Source organism: Theropithecus gelada, chromosome 5 (genome assembly GCF_003255815.1).
Source record: "Theropithecus gelada isolate Dixy chromosome 5, Tgel_1.0, whole genome shotgun sequence".
NCBI classification, from domain to species: domain Eukaryota; kingdom Metazoa; phylum Chordata; class Mammalia; order Primates; family Cercopithecidae; genus Theropithecus; species Theropithecus gelada.
The window spans coordinates 108,123,439-108,149,190 of NC_037672.1; the positions used below are offsets into that span (position 1 = coordinate 108,123,439).

Sequence of the window (25,752 nt, forward strand, 5' to 3'; positions counted from 1 at the left end):
ATTTCTTTCTCCTTTTTTCTTTCTCATATTATTTGCTAGCCATAATGGAATCCCCTGGGTTTAAGCCAAAGAAAAATTGGAGAGACAAAATTAGATTTTGCAGCCTTTTTTCCCCCCAGGAATGCCTTTTTTTTTTCTTTTTAGTTTCTGACGAATGGCTATAATTTATTTCTACTAAATTTAAATAAGGATTGCTGCCTTGTATGTTTAACTAGGCAGGCAGAGGAAACTGGTTTAGGAAGCAGTGACTGAGATGCCCTGGCCAAGTTAGTGACAGAGGAGGGCAGAAAGAATCCAGACCAATTTGTATGCAGTATATTTTACTCCCATGAAATAAAACACATTTTTTTCATATTTGCTGAAAAGTAAAACAATAATATTGTACGAAATGTTATACACAGGGTAGGTTGTACATAGCAGTTTCAGAAACATCATTGCATCCACCAGAGAAACTATTCTAAAACTGATATTCACACATTTTTTATAATAATAATAATATGTTAGAAACATACAGTGTGGCATTTAGTATATACACTCCCTTGCTTGCAAGCGAAAAATCCTAATCGCTTCTGTATAACATGCTTTATTTTAAAGCCTAACCTTTAAAAACACTGTTGTGATATTACTAACAACTGCTTTTATAAAATTAATTTGACATTTCGATATATATACATCCTTTCAGTCATTTAAATGTTAACAATGCTAAACTTAAAAAATAACAAGCTTATAGTAATGTTAAAATGTCATATCCAGTCAAACATTTGTTTGTGTGTGTGTCCTTGCAACTGTTGGAAATACTTGTAGTGAAAGATGTCAGACACTGAGGACATCCCTTTGAAATCAAAGGAGCTCTCTCTTTGATTCAGTGGTTTCCTTTTCTCTATATAGCTTCTCTTTCTCTCCCTTTCTTTAGTGCCCACGACCTTCTAGCATAATTCCCAGTCTTTCACGGGCGGAGTTGCCCCATCCGGCACGGTCCTAGGATCCCGGCGCTGTGGGTGCGGCTCACACGGGCCGGTCCACTGCGTACTGGCAAGCACTCAGGTTGGAGGCCGGGTTCTGCACGCTGGCGTAGCCGAAGCTGGAGTGCTGCTTTGCTTTCAGTCTCAGGCTGGCCAGGCTCGAGTTACACGTGTCCCTATAAACATACGGAGGAGTCGGCGGCGCGTAAGGACAGGCAGGCGTCGGCACCGCGGAATTCAGCGACGGACTGCTCAGGTTGTTCAAGTTATTCAGGCTGTTGAGACTGGAGCCCGGGACGCCCGTCACTGCTGAGGGTACCATGCTGGACGACATGCTCATGGACGAGATAGAATTGGGTGGGGAGAACATGCTCTGCGATGACAGGGGGTTGACGTTCATAGAGTTGAAGAAGGGGAAGCTCTTGGTGGATAGGGAGGCGGATGTAAGACCCTTGGCGGCCCAGTTGTTGTAGGAGTAGCCTGGGTACATGTCATCGTAGGGCTGCATGAGCCCGTTGAACTGCGGCCCGAAGCCATTCTTGCACAGCTCGGCCTGCTGATTGCGCTCCCGCTTTCTCCATTTGGCCCGACGATTCTTGAACCAAACCTGGGAGCGGTTGGGGCAAGGGAGCAAACAGATGCCACAGTGCAGATTAATAAAACTTCCATCGGAGGCCAACCCCCGCCCTCCCCCGACACACACGCTAGCACACTCACACACCCTAGCCTCGCTTCACTGCACCGCCCTGCACACCAAGCTACTAGGGCCAGCTTTCGGTTACTGGCTTGGGTCTCCACCAACCGCGGGCGATCTGGTCTGCTCTGGCCTGAGAGCTGGGACTCGGAGCTACACCACAAACCCCAGCCGAACGCATGGAGACCTGCGGACCGCTTGATCACTCCGCCAGGCTTTTCTCCAGGCCCAAAAACACTTAATGTAAAATAAACGCAGGGCAGCAGGCATTTCCAACCCTTCTCAGGGCACCTTGCAAAGTTGCTTCCATTCCGAAGCCACAGACCCACAGATGAGGAGAAGGGGCTGGAAGGGCACTAGAGGACCCTCTTCCTCCCTCGCAACTCCTCCCTCCCCTCCCTGACCTCCACTGTCGTCCCCCACCTCCTGGTACGTGCTCCCTTAATAGGGACTAGGCCGTCGACACCCTTTCTCGCCTAGCAAAACAACCAAATAAAGAGCAAAAGACCAACTCTCCGTCAGCTCGTTAACTCCAGGAGCTTGGCATATTAAACTCTGGGAACCCGGAAAGAGTAGTTCTGCAGATTCCCCCGCCTTTCGCTCTGTCCCCTCTTTACCCTAAGCCCACCACAGGCCTGGCCCGCGCGCCAGGCCCAGCCCGGTCGTTTGGCTTTGCAGGCGGCCGCCCAGGACGGCCGGCCCCCACCCGTGTCCGGTGGCCCAGCCGCAACCCCGCTCCCAATCCACATCAGGCCTGCCCGTCGCCCCAGACGGCGGCTTTTGTGTATTGGAGCGAGGCCTGGCCTGAGATCTCCGAGCTGACACCGGTGATGTTTCACATTACACATCTCCGCCGGGTCCAGCCGCGTAATCCTTTTCTCTTTTTCTTTCATTCTTGATTTCCTTTTTATCCCCCTTCCTCTTTGCACCCGACTGCTATAAAAAGCACGCCTCACTCCCACTTGGCTCGACAAGCAGCCGCCCTGGAAGGAGAGGCAGCTGCAAGGAGAGCTCAGCGCCACGGCTACAGAGCACTAGGGTGGAGCTGCGGAATAGCTGGCGGGGTGGGAGGGCGTTTTCGAAGGATCCCAGAAAACCCATAGACTCTGTCTTTATTTTAATTACTTGCCATTTCTACCCCAGACCATCTAAACTTTGCCCAGGCGAGAAGAGTAAGTGAGAGGCCCCTTCCCCTGATGCGCAAAAGAGCTAAAGAAAGACTGACCTTGCTCAAAACCACGCCGCCCAGGACCCAGCTCTGGCTCTGGGCAGTTAAACTAAAACCATTTTCAACTTCTTCCCGGCCTTTTATTCACCAGCATAGCCTTATGCCTTGCACAAATGCCACCCAGAGAGTGTCTTCGTTCCCTCTGATTTGGGAAAGCATTTTGGTCTTTATTCTTTTTATCATTGTTGTTTTCTTCTTTTTGCTTTCTCTGCTCTAACTGGGGGCTTTACTTTTCCTACCCAGAGCACTTAACTTTTTTTTTTTTTTTCTTTTAACAGCAAAGCCTCTGGATGCCGCTTGATTTGCTTGATTCTGTTTTCTGCTTCCAGAATTCTAACAAATTTGGAATCTTCCACCGACCAGCATAAACCAGGACGTTGCTATTGGGTAATTTATTTAAGCTCATTTTTGCCAATCCATAAAGTCACATTTGCTACAAAGTTAAGGTAAGCCCTTTTTACAAAACTACGATTACAATTTAGAGGAGGGGGTGTGAGTTTCAATCTCCAGAGTTCAACTCCTGAAATAAGATAAATAAACCAAGCTGAAAAGTCTTTTTTCATTTTTTTCTTTCTCCTTCTAAGAGGACTAGCAGTTGTGTATTAAAACTTGGCCCCCACAGATCACAAAAATAGGAAGTAGGGTGTATGGGAGAGACCTGAATGACCGAAAAAAACGTAAAGAAAGTGTAAGAAGCGCGAATCCAGGAGGGAAAAAGCTGGAACAGGGCCGGCACAAAGGTTTCCCAGGGAGGGCCAACTCCTGTGTGTCTCTGGCGGGTTTTCCTTGTTAAAGGCGCACAGGTTGGAGCCTGTTCGCGGCTCTTGGCCTGGTAGGGATTTTATTAGCTCTGGTCTGGCAATTGCAAGCCAGGAACACAATGCCCTGTGCAGGGGATTGCCCACGCAGCCCGCCTCGTGAGGTCGCGGGATGGCGGGGCAGTGAGCCGGTGCCGTTCCGGGAGCCTGCGCCCGGGCGGCAGTCCTGTCGGCCTCGGAGAGGGAACTGTAATCTCGCAACCAGGCCGCCGCGAGGCCTTCTGCCTTTGCAAAGCTGCGCCCCACCGGCGCCCTCCCACATTCCCTGCTGGTCTACTTGGTCTGTACGTCCGCAACATCCTCCCGCTTATCCCTCCCAGACTCCGTGCTGGCTCCTACCCGGACTCGGGCTTCCGTAAGGTTGGTCCACACAGCGATTTCTTCGCGTGTGGACATGTCCGGGTAGCGGTTCCTCTGGAAAGTGGCCTCCAGCTCCTGGAGCTGCTGGCTGGTAAAGTGAGTCCGCTGCCGCCTTTGTCGCTTCTTCTTGGACGGGTCCTCGGCGCCCACGTCCTCATTCTTCCCCTGCTGGCCCTTATCTTTCTCTGAAAACGAAACACACACAGTTTCCCGTCAGCATGCCCACCTGCAACGCGAATGCCAACTGGACCGGCGGCAGAAGCTGTGGAAGAGCTGGGCTGCCTGGCGCCGGAGAAGGGTGCGCGCTGCGGCTCCGGGCCGCGAGGAGCTCTGCGCCTGAGGGGTGTGCAGGCGCGAGTGTGGGTGTCCGCGCCCCATCTCCTCCCCTCCCCCAGCGCCGCACGTTTTATTTACATGTTTATCTCACTGCAGCGGCACATTCACTTTTACAGCCTGTGCTTTCAAGTATATTTATACACCTTTGCGCAGACACACCAAATCTCCTGGGACTCGCACACGCGCGCGGCTTACAGACCCCCTCCCCCCTCGCAGAAAGCTCAGATTTCGATGCGGTTTGGGAAGGCTAGGAAAAGATGTAGGGATTCGGTTGGGCACCCAAGTTCGCCGGCCCTTTCGAAGAAAAAAAATAATGCCTCTTCGCGAAGGGCATTTCTGAGTGGTTTCAGACAATTTCCTAATGAGTGGAGCTCCTCGGGAGCTGAAAGCCGAGAGGAAAACAGGGACAGAGGTGGGGCGGCCTCTGAAGGTCCTCGAATCGAGATGCTGGGATTTTTGTGACCCAGGAAACAGAAGGGAGGCCAGGGTAGGAACAGAGAGGGCGGCAGAAAGGCTCGAGCCGTTAGCGCCCGAGGAGGTGGGCCGGTCGAGGGAGAACTAAAGGGATGCGGGGTAGTCAAAATTCCGGCTCCCGGAAGTTCTGCGGAGAGCCAGGCGAACGACCACTCCCACCACGCCTCCCCCAGGAGGGGCTGACTTCCTTGGGGCCAGAGGGAGCGGGTGGCGCTGGGCAGCTGAGCTGGAATGTCTGCAGGGCGACGCGGCGCCTTACCTGCGGCCTCCGGGCTGGAGGTGTCGGAGATGGTGTGCACCTCCAGTCTGTGTTTGGAGGAGTCCAGGGAGCGGGGCTGACCGGGAGCCAGAACCGAAGCCATGGCTAACGGCTGGGGATGGTGACAGGAGGAGGATGAGGAGACGGCCGACAGCTTGGTCCCCGCTGCTCGGTGCTCCAAGTGAAGCGGGCCTTTCATGCAGTTCATGGACGAGGGAGCGCGCAGCTCTACCAGTCCTGGGCTGCTGCCCCGCCGAGCCCCCGTAGCCGCCGCTGTCCACTCCGGGTCGCGCTCTAGGCGCGGAGTTTCCCCGCTGTGGGCAGAGCCAGGGGACGCAACCCCCGCCGAGTTCTCAAGGCAAGCTGCCCTCGTCTCCTCCGGAAGGCTCAAGCGAAAAAGTCCGGAGACCGAAAGTCAGCGGGCAAACGAAGACATGGGATGTGGGCAGAAGGGCACCACTCGGAGAGTCTTTAGGGAGCAGGCTTCCAAGCTCCAAAGCGAAATAAGAGTGGGCAAAGACCCCCTTCTTCTCTCCCTCCCTCCCCCAAAAACCCCTCCAATAAGGAAAGCTAACGCAGACCGCGCTCTGCCCACCCCCCACGCGGCAGCCCTGACAGCGAAGTGTCAAGAGTGACAGGGACAGGTAGCTGATATTAGATCCCCTGCGGCAGCGGCAGCCGCTGTAGCAACGACGCTGCCCTCGGAGCGCACCCTCCGCAACGCGCACACGCACACCCCTCGGGCGGTCGAACAGAAACCGGGCCTCGCCGCAGCTCAGCTCCAGGCACCCAGGCGAGCGACGGACCAGATCTGCGGCTCCGCGCTTCCCTGTTGACCTAACATCTTAAAACCAGAGGCGGGCTTCCTGGTGCCCAGACGTCACTCCGCCGCGGCCCTCCCCAGCCCTCTCCGCCTCCGCCTCCTCCCAGACCCTTCTCCGGGTGGGAGTGACGTGGCTCCGCACCAATCAGGACGCCCCGAGACGCGGTGGAGGGACTGTCCTGCCTGCACCTATCAGCAGTGCGGGGCCGGGCTAATGCCTCGCCGTGCCCACTGGGTCTACACAGGCACGCTCCCGGGAATTCTGCTCCTGCCCAGCCCAAGGCGATCCGGCTTTTAGTACGAACCCAAAGGTGAAGAGATGAGGCTAGGAGTCGAAGGCTTGGGAGAAGAGAGTGGAAAGTTCAAGGGCTGAAAGGTACAAGGATCAACAAACCCCCTCTTTATGTCTCACTACATCCATTTCCAATCCCCTACCCCATATAAAAAGGAGACATGCTACTTAAAATTAGAAAATTTGAAAAACAGTAACAAATCACCTCTCCGATCTTAAATTTTCCAAACAGCCTGTCAAGTGAATGCTGCGCTAATCTGAAGAAGCTCGACTTTAATTGCAAAGAAGACAGCCCTGAAAAGGCAGGCTAATAAATTAGAAATTGAGAAGCAAATGGACCCGTCAAAAGAAAATTACCTTGACTTTAAACGAACAACTGTTTGGTGGTTCACTCTGGATTTATACAAGAATAAAAAGTCGCCTCAGATCACGTTCTCTGTGATGCTTATTAGTCCCGAGACAGAAAACACACAATAGAATAGAAACACTAACCCAGCGTTTTCAAAATGCTGAAAGCTTATCCATTCTACTTAACGTTGATTAAGACACATATCCTAGATCTTTCAAATTCCTTGTACACTGTATTAAGCTCGTCCTAACCCGAGAGAGGCACGCTTTAAATTCGACTCTCTTGTTTACTTTATTATCAATCAGATTCAAATCCATAAAGCCTGTAGAATCAACAACCTTGAGCTAATTATATATGAAATATGCCTTAATGAATTTCCATACAATTAAGAATGTTGCCAAATAACCAATTTCAAGGATAATTTTTAACAGTCCTTTTCTTTTCCCAGTAAGCTCAAGGCCGTCTTGAGCTGTTAAAGTCCAAGCAGGCAGCAGGGGTGTGTGTGGGCTAAGGGCGAAAAGCCTAGAACAGCTCTCAACTAGGAAAAGCAAAGCCTTATTTATTTATATAAAACAAAAAAAAATCACCTTTAGAGACATCAACTCTTTATAGCACTGTTTCCAAGTAAATTTAATTTCCAAATAAATTAAAGAAAGAAATCCAAACGTATTCAAAATAATTTTTGAAAGTCCTTTTGTCCCCCAGCATAGGTCAGCTGGAGAGGACAAACTAATCTCCCTGGGTTTCTGCATTGGCGATTGTTTTATTGTGGAGTCAGTGTTATCATCTCTGAATGTGTATTTGTTTGACGGTACAGTCAATGATTTGCAATGCCAGCATGAAGTATCTTTAAAACACTCCCTTCTTGTCCTTGTTCACAAGATTGGGAAACTTATTCAGTGTGGAACAAAGTGGATGAAGCAGACTACAAATATATTTGCAATTTATGTGTCTCTCCTTTGCCCTGTCCACCCCCAAACCCTGTCTGCAACTCCTCCCCATTTTAAACTTGTAGTCCAAAGACCCAAATGAGAACTGTTTTTCAATCTTTCTTCACCAGTATCATCCCACTTTAAGAGTAATTTAGCTGCAAAGGAGGAATTTCTTCATAGTAAGATTTAAATCAGCATTTCTGCTTTTAACCTTTTATTCCACTTTACCCCATTCCACACATACAGACACCTGCTCAGAGTGGAACACATCCTCATGTGACAGGTCTGCATTAGCTGAGACTCATACATCCAGCTATATTAGGTCCTGCAATCTTATCACTAAATTATACACATTACACCAGCAGCCTGTTGGTAAAGAAGGTTAAATTAATTTACATTCTGCTCATTATCTGGTGCTTAAATGACGCATTTTATCCCTGAGATTTGGCGGAGAATCTCCTTCTCAGACCCCACAGCATTTCACTGAAGACAATGCTCTTACATTTGTAGTGGTTTTTAATCTGATAAGACTCTAATTTGCTTAAGTCTTTTAAATAAGGGTTTTAAATGTTTCTAGCCATTTTCTTATTGAATTTCCTCTAATTCCCCCAAGATCATAAAGTATATGTGTAAAGTAAATATTTCCTCCCATCGCACTGCCAGCCAATGACCTATAACTAAGTCAATAAGAATCCAGCTCTTTTCTGCCCAATGTGTTTACTAATCATATTCCAGTTTCTTCTTTTAAACCTCAGAATGGCTCTGGTCCCCACAATACCATGCCCCTTTAAAGCTTCGTTTCATGAAGGGACTCCATCACATTAAAGAATGAAAAGAATCTCCACCGTAGTTCATATACACAGCCCCTCACTCCTTGTTTTTCAAGATTCAAACCCCAGAGCTGCAAATATTTTTGGAAGCTTGGGTGTTAATGTCTTATTTTAGAAAGCCGAGAAGCTCCACAGAGCCATATAGATTTCTAAACCCGTCTCTCATAAACCCACAGAATTTTGATTTAAGCTCTGGTGGCTCCACTCTACTGATGGAACTTTCATCACGGCAAATATACATGTATGAAGGACCTCAATCAGCCTCCAAAGTGGTTGAAAAACCCTAGGGCACGTGACCGCTCCTCATAGTACCAACGTGTGGGAGAAGTTGGAAGCACTGGGGATCAGCAGGCAGCCTAGATGCCTAAAAAGATAAGGAGTCATAACTTGTGTGGACCCCTTGAAGTCAAGTGGTGAATAAAGACCATTATCTAGAGAATTCAGATTACAGTAAAAGCAAAACCATATCTATTTGTATATATATTCATATCCATTTTATAATACAGACACACACACACACACACACACACACACACACACACACATACTGGCTCTGTAAACAACTGACTCAAAGTGAGGGTTTTCTTTGCATTTTTCCAGCAGGAGTTTCAACATTCTCCTAATCTCCTAATCACTTTACACACTCACAGCAGCGGCTATTGGGTGACATTCTTCTCAGGCCCCCTGTGTGGCAGGACACCAACATGATAAGTCTGCATGGGGAAAAGGAGGTGTGTGGTGGGAACTAAGAAACACTGTCCAGTGAAAACTCTGTGGCATGGTGGTGGTTGATTTTGGAGATTTAATGTACATAAGACTTGTGTGTGCACAGGCATAGGCAGTATAGATGAGAAAGGGGCCAGAAGTCAAGAAATCTTGTGCATTTTGTGATTATAGCACTGCTGTGACCTCTGGCTAAGTTCTTCTTAATTGGTTGTAGAAATTACTATGAATTCAGCCTCTAACACAGAAGTTTCCAATACAGAGAACATCAGTGGGATCCTTGTAGGAAAACTGGAGGTGCTGCATGGCTTACGTGGAGCAAAGAAGGAAAGCCCAGTGCAGGCATGAGGTTTTGAGTCTCAGAGACATCAGGGATTGTCTCGATTGGGGTTTCTTGCTTATTATTTCAAAGAAAGACCCTAGAGGAGGGAAATGTGTGACACGGGGTCAGCCATGTTTTGTGCTGGTATTTACCACTGATTAGCAGTCTTAAAGTCTTATTTAATTTCACACTCTTCAGTGTTAGTTGTGCAAAGTCCCTGTGGCCATGGTGGTGAGCGGATGGGCTGTGCTGCCAAACTCTCCGTATCAATGACCCAGGTCTGGCCTGGGACTCAACCAAGTGATCTCTGACTTTTGGAAAGAGTCTGTCTTCAGAGTTCACCCGGAAGATGGCTTAATCAGATATCTCCCTGAGCTGTCAGGCCTTAGAGGGGTGGGAGTCCTGCCTGGCCCAAGCCAGCTCAAGGGCAAGGCCTGCCTGGACTCAGCTTGGAGCCACGTGATAGGCGTGAGTGTGTGAGCTCCTGGTAAGGCACAGAGGTCAGATGGAGACCTTGCACCCTGCCCGAGAAGTGCCCTACCCCCTCCACTATCTGGCTTTTCTCTGCATACAAACCAAGCTGAAAACCGTCCACTACCCACCACCCCTCATAGCCACGGAACCAAATAACACAGAAATTAAAAGCTTCACTGTAGCTGCCCTTTTCCCCATTCCCTAAATGGAATTTAAAAAGCTCTGACTTGTCAAAAGGGGAAGGTTATTTTCTGAATAGGAACTCTGTAGATATACTGAGCAACAGCCACCCTCTCTGGGTCCCTGCAAATGGTACCCATCCTTCCATCCCACAGCTCTAGCTGCTCAACCGTTTGGGATTTGGGGTAACTAGCTGGGGAAACAGTGTTCAGATGGCAGTGGGAGTTACCACCTCACACTGGCCTGGGGAAGAGAAGGGAGATTAGAGGAGGGGGCATTTGCTAGAATCACTCTATGAACATGCTGTTAATGCTTCCTCACATTTGCATGTTACCGTCACAGTTTTCCTAGGCGTCACTGAATCTCCAGAATGCAACTACTCGCCAAACTAAGTAAGATAAGGAGAATGGTATAGCACATGTGTTGGAAGAAGGGGAAAGGAGGGTGGAATATGAAATCGAGCATAGTTATCCAGGTCAGGAAAGAAGGAAGTGGCAAGGGGCTAAATGAAGTCCCCTCTCACTTTTTTAAACAACAGTTGGATTAAATGCTCATCTATCTTCCTCTTTTTCTCTTTTCTTCCCTCTCCAGCACATGTCCATCTCCCTTTTAGATTTCTTTTGCTCTTCCTTCTTTCTGTTTTCTCTCTCCCAGACATGCTGGTAGCTAACATTCAGCATTAGTTGTCATGGTGACCATAAATCACATAAATCCAAAAATACCCACCTATAATCTGAGATGAAGCTTTTATTTCCCTAGCGAAATAATATTTTAAAAGCTGTCAGCTGACAAAAAAAAGGAACCCACCTCATTGTAGTAACCCAAGTAATATATTACTTCTAAAGGTTTAAATTAAAATGTCAGCCTGTTAAAAACATGCTGGTAGAGTCTTGGACACTCTTCCTGTCAGATCCTCACAAAGAAGTTGACTCTGCCATTCCTGGTCTCTCTTTAACATACACACACAATTCTGTATGCTCTCTCCCTTTCTATTAATTTCTTCCTCCCCTACCAACTACTTTAGCTCTCAAAGACTGTATGTATCCGGTTCTAAAAGAAAGGAATCTCCTCCTGGATCAGAAAAGGGCCTCATTGGTTGCTGAAGTGAAAGATGTGGGGTTTGTGGGGAAAGGTTATTAGGACCATAATGGCGGTGGTGGTAGGAGGTCATCCTAGAGGAGTTAAGAAGAAAAAAAATGCAGGGAGAAGGACTGGAGGTGGAAAGACAGAGTAACAGAAAACTGAGCAGGGTGGTCAGGTGCTGTGGTGAAGTCTAGCCCCGAAATGGAAGGTATATATTCTCCCACTCCTGCCTTTTTCTCCTCGGAGAGAAAACTTTCCCAATCAGAGACCCTGGGGGGTAGGAGGCGGGCAAACGCCGCTGCAGTTGGGCCTTTTGTCTTCTACCTTGGGCTTGTTGTCTTTTGCCTATCTTGGATTACAGGGTATTCGCCTAGATGAAGAGCCATTAATTACCCATTCAGTCAATATTAGGAAGACGACAAAGCTTTTTACATAGGATTAAGAAGACATCAGATTGTTCCATTAGTATATTCCTGCTCACGAATAAGCTTTCGTTATACATTTCCTTTTCCCCCGAGCCGCTCTAACAACTGCTGCATATATTAGCAGCGGGCGGTGCTGTATAACTGCCGAACCAGCCTTAAGAAACTTTGTGTACCGAGTCAGCAGCGAGGAACGCGACCTGTAAAGACCACCTTTGCGGGTAGGGATCCGCAGGGACCGACTACCTTCGGGCAATTGGTACAATTTCCCCCGGTGGTGAAAAACCACAAAGCGGTGGGGCACCTTTCCAGTGAGCTGCAGATTTGCCTGGGGGCGGGCGGGGGGACAGGGACAGGGGAGAATGGGATAGCGGAGGTCGGGGGGAGGAAAGAAAATGTAAAAATTCTCCTTACCCCTATTTCGTTGCTTTTTCCTCAAGCCTCATGCCCTCTTCAGCAAGCACCTGTCCCTTCGGCGCTAGCCACAGTTAAGAGTTCTCCACCTTTTCTCTACACATCCCCTTCCTTCTGACAAGGCTCAGGACCTTGGTCACTAACCCACGCACCACCATTTTGCGTTTTGCTATAGATGGTCTGGGTTGATCTCGCCGGTGTCCGTGTTAGGATTAAAATCGCTTCATAACGGCGAGGAAAACGGGATTATTTGCTTTCAGGGGGGTATATTAGGAGTCCACGTAGTATATGCTCCGCAAACATTCGCTGATTGAATGAGAGGCGCGGGGGCGGGGCGGCGGAGAGAAGTCTGCGGCCGCCGAGGCGGCCAGGGTTAACCCAGGTCCTTCGAAGAAGGCTGGGACCGAGCTGCTGCCGCGTGTGAAGGTGTGTGTCGCGGCTGGAGGTGCCACAACGGGCCGTGGAGCCCACCTCCCAGAGGGAGGAAGTCTGTGCACACCAGAGACTTCCGTCGAACACTTTCAGCCCATCCACTGGGCCAAAGCTATTTAACAATGTGTTCCTGGGGGAGGCCGGGGGAACAGGCGTCAGGTCCAAAGGGGCTGCAGCGCAGTCCGATTTCAGCACGGAACCCAGAGCCGCCGCCCTGAAACTTTTTGAGCCAGTGACAGGGGAGGGTCAATCCGTCCTCCTCCTGAAGGTAAAGACCATTTTATGAGTTCCACAAGATGAAGGCACCTTTCAGGACCCCCAAAGCAAGAAAAGCCAAAGAAAGGCCTCTTTACTCTAGGGGGTCATTCTCAACTGGCTTCTGCACCATCTTCTGCTAGCTGCGTCCACCCTCTCAAACCTCTGGCTTTTAGGGGTCTCCAGTCGCTCTCGTGCTACCCCCGTTTCGGGGTTCTATCCAGGCTGGGCATCCGCCCAATGGGTATCAAGGAGACTGGGACTCACTTGGGAAGGAAGGCAGAGCCTGGACGGCTTAGAGGTGGACTCTGCCTATACAGAATGTCTAGTCTTTAACGAGAACATGGTATTTTGGGGGGTTGGGGAGCAGAGGCAGAGAGGGTAGCGTTATAGACTATCACGGCCCTTTAAATAAATAATATGTCATTGTGAACTTTTTTCTCTTTAAAAGAAAAGAAAAAACTTAAAAAAATACAAGAAATAAATCCTTTTGTTTTACAAGCAGGCTGTGGCCAGGACTTTGGATATTCCATAAGTTAACTTATAATCAGGGAAGGATAGGTACTCCGTCAACTTTTCCTTCAGCAGTGCTATAACTTTGCTCATTCATGTGTGATTTTTTTTTTTGTTTTGGTTTTGTCTACTAGTTCCTTAAAAGCCAATTAAATCAAGATTTTCAGCATTTCTTCTCATTACATGCCTTTTCTTAATTAATGGCATTAAACGTGTTTGGGCAGCAATTTTTCTTTTCGGTCTAAAAGTAGAAAACAGACACATTGAGTGTAGTGGAAGAGCCTTTCACGTGCACTAAAATAGTGCGGGCCTCAAAGTAATGGTTAAGAAAGCAATCATTCATTATTTCTAGTTCTTTATTAGCTAGTTACCGAAAGAGAACGACTGGGGCGCCTGCCCGGCTTGTGACTGGCGCAAGCAAGACTCCTCGGCTCTTAGCCGTTTCCTGCTGACATACGAGGACCCCATCCCACCGTAGGCTTCTCCACCTGTCCTCAGAATGCATTCCCCATGTCTAGGAAACCCGGGGTGGGGACTAGGGGAAGGAGGAGACATTTTGTGTCTCTCTGGCTCCCCGCACAATAAGAAATGTCAGCCTCGGCTTGGCGACTGCAAGCCCGCCCTGCGCGAAGTGAGATTGAGGAGATCCTCTAGTCTGACCGGAGCCAGGGCTGAGCCCGCACAAAGCATTCTCCCCAGAAGTCATCGCTGCTCTTGATTTTTAACCATATCCCAAACATACTATGGTCTAATAATTTATTTTTACTACCGATTATCAAACAGAAGAAGAATTTAACACAATCTAAATGACAGAAATCACACGACGTTATCTCTGCATTGCCCCCATTTAACCCCATGGGGTTAATCCAGGACAAGTGAGCGTTTAACTGGCCCAGCAGGGCGACTGGCGATGTACTGCAGTGTCCGGGCGTGAAGCACCAGATCAATTTAGACGCTCCATTTCAACAAATGATCATTTTCTCTCAGATTCACGGGGAAACTCCAATGCAAGACCTTTGTTTTCCTCTTAGTAATACGATTTGTTTTTTTGGCCGGGGTCCCAAATCGTCCCCCTCCATCCCATATTACATTTGTATTCTTACACTTTAATCCGGAAAGAGGGGGTTAGAGGCCGAGGGCTGTGGTGGGGGGGGGGGGGGGGCGGCTTTATCTGCTCACATTATCAAAGGTCAACAGCCTCCTAAGGCTAGGCACTTATTTACTACGGAGCCAGGAAAATAGAGGAACAGTAAATTTGAGGGGTTTTTTTCCCCCATGTATTTGAAAAGAAAGGCATCTTCCCTCCTCCATCTCTTACACACACACACACACACACACACACGCACACACACCCCCCTACAGAACAAGTTTCAATTCAGGAAAGGCCTGTGGCGTAGGTTGGAGACTTTTTTAACTTTTTACTTAAGCCTGCAGACCTCCTCTGGCAATGTCCCTCGACTCCTCAAGAGTGAAACCAGCCAATCAAGCAACGATATGGCCAAAACCCAAGGTCTGGCAACCAGTACTTCAGGCAGGTTCGCTTCGACAGGGGCAAACCTCCATTCTATCCTGGGCTGTTAAGCACAGTGGCTGCCCTCCAGCTCTGCAGGAATATTGTCAGCCCGCCTCCCCTCCCTCAACCAGCCAAAGCAAACCTTCGCCAACTCAAGTTTCGCGTGTTTGCCTCCCGCGATAAACCGCGCACCCACAAGTCTGGGTGGGGCGTGGCTGAAAGCCTAAGGGGCTGAGTAGGTCCTGGTGGTGCTGGGCGCAGTGGGATATGACGAGCGACAGAGGTCGCTGTTGGACCACTTTTCCACGCCAGCCAAGGCGCCGAGGTTTGCTGGCGAGTGCGAGGACATCAGACCACAGGGAGAGAACGAGAGGGAGGTGTTGGGTCTCAGGAGTGCAGTATAATTTGGGGAAAGGAATTAACGTCCCTGGGACGGCTGCTTCCCGTCCCACCCAGAGGCCGAGTGTCTAAATTCAAGCAGCAGGCGCGCCAGGTCTGGCGGCCTCGCCTCTTTGCGCTTCGCCGGAGGCCCAGAGTCCCAGAGGCGGGTGCCCAGCGCGCGGCCTGCGCTTCCCTCCCGGCCTTACCATTGGCGCCCTGATGCTGCCGCGGGAAGAGCTTGCTGCTGGCTGCCTCTTTTCGGCTCTCAGGAGAGTCCGTGAACTCGACCTTTTTGATTTCGGAGTCTTTGGAGAAGAGACATTCAACGGCCGCCGGCTGCACGCCTGGGCCACGCGCGCGCCCGCCCCACGTGCGGAGAGAGGAGCCCCGGACCGTGGCCGAAAGGAGCCGGGGACGGGAGGAGGGGGAGGGGCGAAGCAGGCCGGAGGAGAAAGAGGGACAAAGAGCAAAGACCCAGTTAGAGGAAAGAGCGGACGGCATCCCCGTCCCCCGGACCCTCTGGCAACCCGGGGCAGGATGGCGTACTCTCTCTGCGCCTCCCCGGCTGCCCGCGGTTCCAGCCGAGAGGAGTAGGATGGGGGGCTTCGGTATACAGCGCGCCGCTGCTCCCTTGTCCACCGCCCCGCCACAGAGAGAGGTCACTGGCGATTTGGTTCTGATTTCCTTCCTGCCCAGGCTGGCCCCTCGGGGAAGCGCCCCTCGCTGGGGCCTCACCGCAGGGCCGGTGCCCTCTTGCCGCCCTCACGTGGCGCGGCCTCCCGTCCGATGACCCGGGCAGGAGAAGGGGGCTCTTACCTAATTGCACACACGCCGACACCAGTTTGCGGCAGTTGGTCTCCATTCCCCGTTATCTGCAAAACAGAAGAGAAGGAAGGCTATAAGAAGCGGCGACCATCGAGTGCGCAGGGCTCAGATGGGACTACCCGTTACACTAGCTGTTAGGCGCCTACTGTGTGCTAGCATTCGGGCGTGTTTTTCCGACCTGACAGTCTCTGTCTGTGCAGCAGTGTCTCCAGCCTAGCCTCGGGCCCATGACATCTAGATTTTATCAAGAGGGGATCTCCCTCCAGAGTTGCCGTAAAAGGGCCCAGAGGTTAGAGGACTCTAAAGCCACCGTGTACTGGAGAGGCTGTGGACCTACTTTCAAGAATCTCGGTGCCGGGGTTAAGAACCTATCTGAACGCGATGGCAGGAGGAGTGGGTGGGTGGAGAGGACTTTTCTCTTTGGGAAGCTGTATGCAAAGACCACCCTTCAGTGCTTGTCCATTAGTCGGAGCTCAGCAAACATTTGTACAAAGTCAGAGCCAACGTGCCCCTGTCCTAGACAGCAGTTTCCCTCGGTTTTCTGTAATTCTGAAACGCACCGGCTCTTGGCCTAGGTTGTTCCAGGAGTGAGCAGACTTCGGGCCTCTCATCCATCAGGAGCCGCTTTTCCATATTTAGCCACACTTTCTCCTAGAGATACTAACCCGGCCATTTATTTACCCTAAAGTATGATTTAAGATCGCAGACAGAGACACCGGGTGGACTGAGCGAGACTGAGGAGAGCAGGGCAAACGTTCTTGGAGGGTTTACTGCCCGACGAGGACGGAGAAAGAACTCTGGTATAACTGCTACCCAGTTCTCCCCCTTTCTCTCCCGGGCAAGCCAAATCTTTTTCACGTTTTCAACCACAACGCAGCAAGCCAAGCATTTAACGCGCTCCCCCTTATTTGCCACAGGCAAGTTGGGAGAGGTGGGTCTTGAGGGGCTCCACCGGGTGGGTAGAAGAGCCGCGGTTGCTTTAAAGACAGAAGAAAAGAAGGTCCAGGGCTCCCTAGGCCCCTTCGATCTCAGCGCCTGCCTCTCTCCACGCTAACCAGGGTACGCCGGCGACCGGAGGGCCTACTTCGCGCGGGTGCGGGGATTGGGGTGGGAGGAGGCATTGTTGGGTTGGCGGAGGCACAGAGGCGGGGCAGGGAGCCGTGGGCCTGCCTGTGGCCTGAGTTGCGTTTCCCTGCGTCTCGGCCTCTCCTGAAGGGAGCGGGTCCCTAGGAGCCTCTGGCCAAGGTTGCTGCCTACAGGCGGGGCCGCCTGGCGCTGTGGCGTGGGGATTCAGGGTGGGGACCGCCAGGAGGTTCCCCCACCCGCTAGCGAGAACGCGGGCGGGGACTCTGCCGATTCGATCCTTGTGGGCCCGTGGGCCCAGAAGTAGCAGTTTGGCGGCTCCAGATTTAGTGATTCTGCAGTAAAATCACAGGATTAGTCCCTGATTGAGATGTCTGTTCGTGAGATATTACAAAATTCATTATCACAGCTTTCTACTAACTCGATATGAAGTAACACAGATGGGATTTTATTAGTCCAGACTTCAAATGTTTACTTATGATAATTTCAGAGGAAATTTGCATGTCATCATCATTTCGATAATCTTTTTTTTTTATATGTCTGAACTGGCTGCATTATTAGCTGGTAGCCGGAGCACTGCAGATGGTAACTGCAAATAGTTTTTATTTATTTATTTTTTTAAAGAATGAAATATACAAAAGAAAAAGATTGGGTTGCTCGGTGTAAAGTCAGTCAATTATTACACATTCTTCCCCCCACTCCCCCCTGCTTCAGTGCTGAAGACCAAACAAAGCAATACAAAACAAATCTTCAAGAACTCATAGGGCTCCACTCTAAGGACTGAAAAGAAGGTCAAGGCGTGTTCCTTAGCTCACTCCTACATGTCCTTGTGACTTGGAGATTTATTTTGCAGTCAAAATGAGCCTTGACACCTGCATTTTTATGCTTCATTTAATGACCAGGCCTACTAGAAGAACTGAGTCTAAATAACTGGGGAAAATAATTTTTTAAAGAGAGACCCCCAACTCCCGCCTGCTGATCCTTAAACTTGCCCTATCAAGACAAGTCTTCTCTGATAAATTTGGCTGCCAGACTTCGGTACTGGCTTCAATGGCTAATCTTACAAATTGAGATGGGAGACTTTTCCTAATGGGAGGTAGTTCTCACTCCCAAAGTTCATGTTCTGGTTGGAATGTATATGCCAAGGAATCTTGTTTGGGCCAACTTGGGTTTTATATTGTGAGCACGCAAAAAGCACTATACGGCTAATGGAGGACGCGGAACCATGGCAAAGCAGGCAGGCAAGCCCTAAGAAATAAAATAATTTGCTTAAAAATAATTTCTGATGACTGTTGCAAGAATGAAAGTGCAGGAAAAATACAGTTCGAATAATCCCAAATCCTTTCACAGCTCCTCCCTTTTCGTTCACTTTGTTACCCTATAACAAAATCTTTAATGGAAAGTTTAAAAATAAACAGCACAGGAGCATGTGTTTTAAATGAACTAAATTGTGAAATTAGCCAGTAAATTAATTTGTAGTAAGTAATTATTTAAAGAAATTAAAATACTGCTCAATTCAGTTACGTATTTTACCATGTGTACGCGTTCTTTATAACCAATTAATATAAGTGCTTTAGGAACATTTGAAGACAAACACGCTTAACTTAAGGAACAAAGCACCTAAATAATTGAAGTGTAATTTTGCTGAGTTAAAGTAAAACATCCATAAATGAAATGGCTATTTAATTTTTTAGGGAAAGTTTGATTGTTGAAATCTTGTATGATCATGTTACATCAACAAAAATCTTCAATTTATTTTGCTTATGTGCTTTGTTTTCTTGATATTATTGGTATTTGAATTTTAGACGGATTTCTGCCAAAATGATATTTTGTGTGATAAAAGCATCTTTAGTTTTGATTGATGGACTAAAAGGAATGCAAGGAAATTTCTCTAAATCAGATTAATCTTTCACAAAAATATTTTAGAATGTATGAATTCTGATATTTAAATTTATAGTAGTAAAAGTTTTCTCCGTTTAGTTCAGTAAGACAATACACAAAAGAGTAAAAAAAATCACAGCACCCTATGATAGTTTGATTTCTAAATTGCTTAAGAAAGTAAAGTGATTAAACTGGAAAAGAAGAACATATTTCTGAGGTTTAGAACCGAATTTTTTTTTCTTAATCTCCAGTTGGAAAATAGTTCTCTGCATCCATTTATAATGTATCTCCTGAAGTGCGAGATTGGAGTTGACTGGTGATCAATTTAAAGGAGTTATAATCCAAAGAAATGGTGCAAGCATGGCATCCAGGCCTGGCTCCCAGGTAATTCGCTTGGGCCTGAGAGGTCACTAACTGCCAGTTAAGATGGAATCTTTTTCTTTTCTTTTCTTTCTTTCTTTTTTTTTTTCCAATGGATAACAATGGGAAAGGGGCTAATCTTCCAGTAGCTGAAACTTTGTACCCAGCCCTTTATCTTGAGAATGCTAATCCTTGGCCCGAGGATTTGTTCCTGCAGTGTTGGCACCGAGATTTAAGGGAAGATACCTCGTTTTAAATGCCAGCCATGGTCGGGCTTCCCACTCGACTTCAGCACCCGGTAGATTGTTAGTGTCTGTGGCGGGGGACGAAAGGAACAGGGCTTTGCAAGGTCTGTTTGCCAACTGCGTTACCTTGGGCGAAACGTAGCCCCAAAAGCCACAAATCACCTACGGTGAAGATTCTCCGAAGTGGAACAAATTTCCAGACTCGCATTATCTCACATCCCTGCGGGATAGATGGCCTCCACTTACCGGCTACCGGGAGAGAGCTGCTGTCTCCGCGTCCCACTGCTTCCCGGGGCGATTTCCAGCGAGCCGAGGCTCCGGCTGCACGGCAAGCGCCCGAAAGCCGGGCCTGAGAGGACTGCAGGGCTCCTGAGGGTGCCAAGTTCCGAAGGAGTCCACGGGTGCACAGGGGCCTCCGAAATCTAGCCGCCACTGGCAGTTTCTTTCTGCTCCTCTCCAGCTTTCTCGCTCGGTCTCGCACTCTCTCTCCCCTCCCTCCCTCTCATCGCTCTCTCTTCCCTCTGCTCCTGCTCCGTGTGGGGAGTGACGTGACGTCAGCAGAGATTCCACCAAACTCCACTGCACAGTGGCGCGCGGGCGGCCGGCCGAGCCCGGCTGCGCGGCTGGCGATACAGGAGCGAGCACAGCGCCCCGGCGAGCGCCGGGGGGAGCGAGCAGGGGCGACGAGAAACGAGGCAGGGGAGGGAAGCAGAGGCCGGCGGGCCGAAGAGTCGGGAGCCGGAGCCGGGAGAGCAAAAGGAGAGGGGACCGGGCGGGGCACTTAGGAGCCAACGGAGGAGCAGGAGCACGGACTCCCACTGTGGAAAGGAGGACCAGAAGGGAGGATGGGATGGAGAAGAAAAAGGAATCTGCGCCAACCTGGCAGCCTTAATAAATCAGAGGGGGAGCGCCAGGGCAGCGGGGAGACAGAAAAGCACTTCTGGGGAGCAAAATCAGGACGGGCTGGGAGGAAGCGACAGGGAAAGTGGCCAAAGAGACGGAACAAAGGACAATGTGCATGGATTTGTTTGGGACGAGGCGCGTGGAGTGTGGGTGTGAGCGTGCGTGTGTGACCTTCTTTCAGGCCTGCAGAGTTGAGGAAAGAGGTCACAGCAAAGAGGGACTGCGGCGGGAGGAAAGTGAGGGACCGATAGAGGGCGGGAGTGGAGGTGGGCGCGGTGGGGATGGGAGAGGATGAGTGAGGAGAAATCTGAAGAATGGAGTGAGCTAGTGGGAGAGGGTGGGAGGGCCACAACCGTGAGCAAGCGAGCTAGGCTTGTCAGCTGGGTAAGGCCGGGACGCTGGGCCCAGCTTAGCGGGACACCGCGCCCGAGGTCAAGGCGGGTGGACTAGGCACGCTGAGAGTGTCGGCGCACAGGTGGGCACGGCCACGCACTGACCAGTGTTCACGAAGGATTTGCGCTTGACAAGGCTCAGACGCTCATAGAGTCTAGAATTTCCTCTGCTGTACCTACATTCAACAAGTTCGCCCTGGGTCACGGATATCTCATTTTTTAAAATGACGAGGTTAAGGTTCCTGGCGAGGATGGTATTAAATTGCACGGGATGGAAGTGGGGGTGGGGGAGAGAGTTTCCCTCAACTCCACATTTGCTCCTGTAAAGCAAAGAGTATGTGAAATTACAGGGGATATTCTCACCCGAAAAGTGTGCCTTACTTCTGAACCCTGATTTTCTGATTTCTTGACTTGAGCAAAGACGTGTATTTCGGTAGTGAGCAGGATATTTTGGCTCTGTCCTGCCTTTGAGTGGAAGGACTATAAATATAAATCGCCTGGAGGACCAGGTGTGAAGGCTTCTGCCAGGCATATGGGACAATGTTTTTTCAATCTCAAGGGCATCCTGTTAATGTATGTTTTTGGAAAGTGTCGGAACACAGCCATTGCTCCTGGATTCAGGTTTTCCCACTAATATTAATTCCTGCTTGGGAGCAAACCTCAGGCCCTCTATTAAAAAGACCTCTCTTTGGTCCCTAATTGAGAATAAAGTTCCCTCTAAAAGTTGTGTCGCTCTTCCTACATCAATATATCAATACTCACAATTTTAGGAATATATAATGACTCGGGAGAATGTGCATAAAATAGATACATTTTAAAAAGCCTGGTGCTTAAAACTAACCCTAGTCACCATATAGGTGCTGGCTTTCCCTACTTTTGGGGGCTGTCTGGAACATGTTATGTGTTTTCTTGAATTACTCCGTGTTTTGAATTCATTTGAGTTAGCAGTAAAAACAGGCAAACAAACTTGCTCAATTTGTTTTGAGTGCTAAATCCCTTCACTTTGAAATAGCTAACAGTCGACAGATGGACTCATTTTATGGAAAGGGTTAGCCTCTTCAGCCACGAAGAAAACCGATGAGAGATCTACATTTTAAGCCATTTCTAACCTCCACGTAACATCCGTGAAAACTCAAACTTTCTCTCTTTACCCAGTGGAAACTCAAAGCAGTGTTATTTAAGGGGAGAGAAATGAGGGGGAAAATGCCCACGTGCTGTTTAATTGTATTTCCTCTCTGACTCTGAGAATTTCTATTTTTGGTTTTTGAAATCTCGCCGAGGCAAGAAAATCAAATTTATTCAACAAGTCCCACAGCTGAACTCTAATTACAGGACACCGGAAAATGCAGTCCGAGAAAGACATTTTCACCTCTGCCCATCGACGATTTTTGCAGCCTCCCCACTCCTCTGAGTAATGGGCTAATATAACCCTCTCTTTTTTTTCTTTTCATTTTGTAGAGATTAAGAGGCGCTCGTAGCAGAACGGCCTCGCCTTCAGCTGGTGGCGAGGAAAGGCAATCTTACGGGAAAGTTGGAAGAGAATGAGAAAACCAAAGACAGAAAGATTCAGAGACCCAAGGAGAGACACAGGGAGAGGGAAGGGAGTTGCGGTGGAAAGACGCACAGATATGCGCGTGCAACTCCCTCCCCTCTTTTAGGTTTCAGAGGTTTGCAAACCAGGGCTGAGAGGAAGGGGCTCGGGAAGCTCACGTTCCCCTCGCCCCCCTTCTGTCTGGAGTCTCGCCCGCCAGGGGCTGGTTAACCCCAGTCCCGGCCGCCGCAGACACTGCACTGAGCTTTTGGGTCCTCGCCTCGCCCAGCGCCAGTGCAGCTGAAGTGAGCAGCTGGTGGGAAATGCAAATGGCTCCTGGAGAAATAGAAGATACAGAATGATTCTCATTCCCTCCTCGAGTGTGTGGAAGGAGCTGGACATACGTTTCACGCTCCTAATCCTTCTTTTACATTTTTAGTCATACTCCTATTAAACAACTAATTAATGCCCAGAATCACCAGGGAATACATTAGGCATGCAATCGTAGAAGCAGGGTACTGTGGGGCTACAAACCACCGAGCTGATTTAAGACGTGGATTTCAGGTTTTTCCCTTGTCAAAGCAGTAAAGGAAGAGTGGGCCGTGGCGACTGTATTTAGATTTCGATTACTTCAAATTAGAAGGGGGTGGAAGGAGCGTCCAAGCAAAGCAAGCAATTCTCTGCCCTGCAGATGTAAACAAGATTGTAGCATCAAAGGTACAAGCTCCTTTAGGGCAAGATCGCCTGGACTGGGAGCCTGGGGAAGGAAGACACTAACCTTACCTATCTGTGAATTTCAAGGATGTTACACTTTTACATAAACAACTCCAGTGCGGATCCTCTGGTAATCCCTGGGAGTAATCCCACCGTTCTAGAATATTAAAACATTTTTTCCTCCTCAAAGAGTATATCCTTTTTATTTCCTCAAAATCTTGAACTATGTCTAAAGATAATAGTCTTCCAGTAAACTAGAGCATTGGACCATTTCCTTCACCCTTTCCTACAGACATTTCGATGATCTGATTTTAATGTGTGGGTGGCACAGGGAATTAAAAACAGCCCACAAAACTAAGCTTAGGTGAAACAGTGCTGGCTAAGTGGGTTCAGATAATTTTTAGTGAGAATCTCATTTACACTCCTCCCCCCAATATGTTGAGGCAAGTGACAGAACTGTTAGAGCGGGAATCAAATTGGAAAGCTCAGGGAGGACGACAATTTCATGATCAAAGTGGGGCAAAACCGTGGACAAATATGGGGTGACCTCCGCCAACTCCCTCTCATCCAAGAGTCAGGATGTGGGAAAGGTACAGTATTATTTCAGAGCCCGCTGTGACGGGCTGTGCGCTACCATTTACTTTCTTCACTCTGGATTATGATCTCAACCCTGGCAAGCAATTTCCCCAGCTCCTTATCTGACAACAAGCGAGTATGTAAATACCAATGGCTAGCGATGTTTAACTGCCTCAAACATTATTGATTTGTTGGCTGTTCTAAATTGTCTTCCTAGTCCAGGTCTTGTTTCCGAATTGTCTATTCTAGAGGTTTGATCCATGCCTCCGATGCTACAATACAATAATTGTTTTTTTTTTTTTTTTTAAAAAGGCATTTAAGATGAACCAATTGATTTGCATATAAATTAAAATTACTATGCGTTGCCGATTCCAGTGTTTTATAATCATTTCGAAATTAGTACTTAACCATTTGAGCTAAAAGAATATATAAATGTCTGTATTGACTCACTAATGAATTACCCAATTAAAACGTCCGGAAAATGCTGGGCGCTGCAAAGATTGTTAAATCAAGACATATTACAGGAGGGATGAAGATTAGAAAGGTAATAGACCAATATCTGGAACTCAAAACGGAGTTTCCGGTGATTCCTAGCTTTAATTATGGAGCAGGGGTCTTTCTCTTCTGTTGTTAAAAAGATTTTGTGCTTGTTTGTGAGTGCATTCAAGTGGAAGGAGCGCTCCCAAGGCTACGGTGGCTCAGGCCCTTTGCTCGGACCGGGACCTTACAGTTCTAACCCAGGGGCGTTAAACTCTGGAAGACTCCGGGGCAGCCCTGGAGGTGCGTGGCCTCTCAAGCCGCCAGGCCAAGCTTCCTCTTTTTGCCTGCCCCTCCGGCAGGCTGGGCGAGCTATGGCAGTGAGCTTTCCGCGCAATCCAAGAGCTGGAACCAGAGCCCACATTTAATAGATATGCTAACTGAGCACTTACCTTCGTCCTGAGAATAGGAATAAAAGGTAGCTCTTCTTAAGAGAGGCAGTGCAAAGGCACGCTATAGGAGTTCAGAAAAGGCTGGCGGCGGGAAATCTGTAGCCTGGGGGCTAGTCAACATCCCCTTTCATTTCAAGCACTTATTGATTTGCTGTTGTCATCTTTGGCGACGCAGAAGGACACTTGAAAGAATTTCTGATGGGGCTCTGATCTGAGAAAGGAGGTGACCTGCCCAGGCTCCCACCAAATTCTTAATTACCACATCAACTGCTTTTTTTATCCCCCACCCGACCTCCTTCCCCCATGGCAACTGAGTTTGCTTATTCTTAACTTTTTAATTATTCAGAAACTCCTTACCGCTCAGTGGCTTCCCTTCTTCAGCAGTTTTCTATTCGAACCTTTTCCCCCTTTCCGTGGTAGGGCCTGTATATTGATCCTTCTGACCTTTGGCACATCTGGGTCCTCCGAAATCTCTCAATCTTTTCAGATTTGAGGATGGAAGGCTCCACCCTCTCCACTGTGTGCACACATTCAGAGATATGAAAACTTACACAGACTGCCTTCAAACCCAGGGGATCTAACAGATGTTCCCTTTCCAGTTTGTCTCTTGAAATCTGAAATGCCTGCCTGATACCAACTTGGATACCACTCTCTTGCCCTTCCTTTTTCAAAGCAGTTTGGACATGTGTACAAGTGTGCCCAGAACATCTCCACCCATATTCTTTACCAAACTGTAAATAAAGAAGAACTAGTGAAGTAGATTGGCATATAGATTGCATCAAGAACCAGAATCCCCGGTTTCTGGATTCCCCATTCAACTCTGGCTGTCATCTACATTGAGAGAGTCATTCCAAGCAGAGGCCCGTAGAAACCTGCATTGTGGGACAACAGGTAAAGCCACAGTAAAAAGTGGAATAATTTTAAAGTCATTTCATTAGAATGTAAATTGTATTTCTGGGTTTTGTTTGTAACCACCTAGTTTTAGCATATCCAGAATTAGACAGGAAAAAATAGGTTAACACAGTTATTAGTACTAGAGAAGGCAAAGTCCATGGGCTCATCAGTGAAAAGAAGATCCCCAAAGTCTATAACTTTTGATCTTTTAATTTCATTTATAATTGTGGGAATGAATAAGACACCAACTGCTTTATGTATTTCATTTACATCGATCGATTTGTGTTTCCATCAAAAGCAGTTATATAGAATTTCTTTTAACTTCTGGTAGCAAGTTCAGAAAATAAAGC

The 25,752-nt window shown here is 48.6% G+C and overlaps 1 protein-coding gene across 6 annotated transcripts; it reads right to left on the bottom strand.

The window, feature by feature from the left end:
• Positions 1 to 303: 303 nt before the first annotated feature.
• Positions 304 to 25,068, bottom strand: PITX2 (paired like homeodomain 2). 6 transcript variants are annotated; one of them, XM_025385589.1, is made up of 6 exons: positions 24,866 to 25,068; positions 19,710 to 21,078; positions 15,886 to 15,941; positions 15,276 to 15,413; positions 4,042 to 4,247; positions 304 to 1,569 (listed from the first exon to the last, which is right to left on the bottom strand). In XM_025385589.1, exons 3-6 carry the CDS (start codon positions 15,929 to 15,931, stop codon positions 1,006 to 1,008), a joined length of 954 nt encoding a protein of 317 aa, XP_025241374.1. In that variant the 5' UTR covers positions 15,932 to 15,941; positions 19,710 to 21,078; positions 24,866 to 25,068; the 3' UTR covers positions 304 to 1,005. The 6 variants fall into 6 exon arrangements, with proteins under 6 accessions (XP_025241374.1, XP_025241375.1, XP_025241377.1 ...); XM_025385590.1 differs by lacking the exon at positions 19,710 to 21,078; XM_025385592.1 differs by lacking the exon at positions 15,276 to 15,413.
• Positions 25,069 to 25,752: the final 684 nt, after the last annotated feature.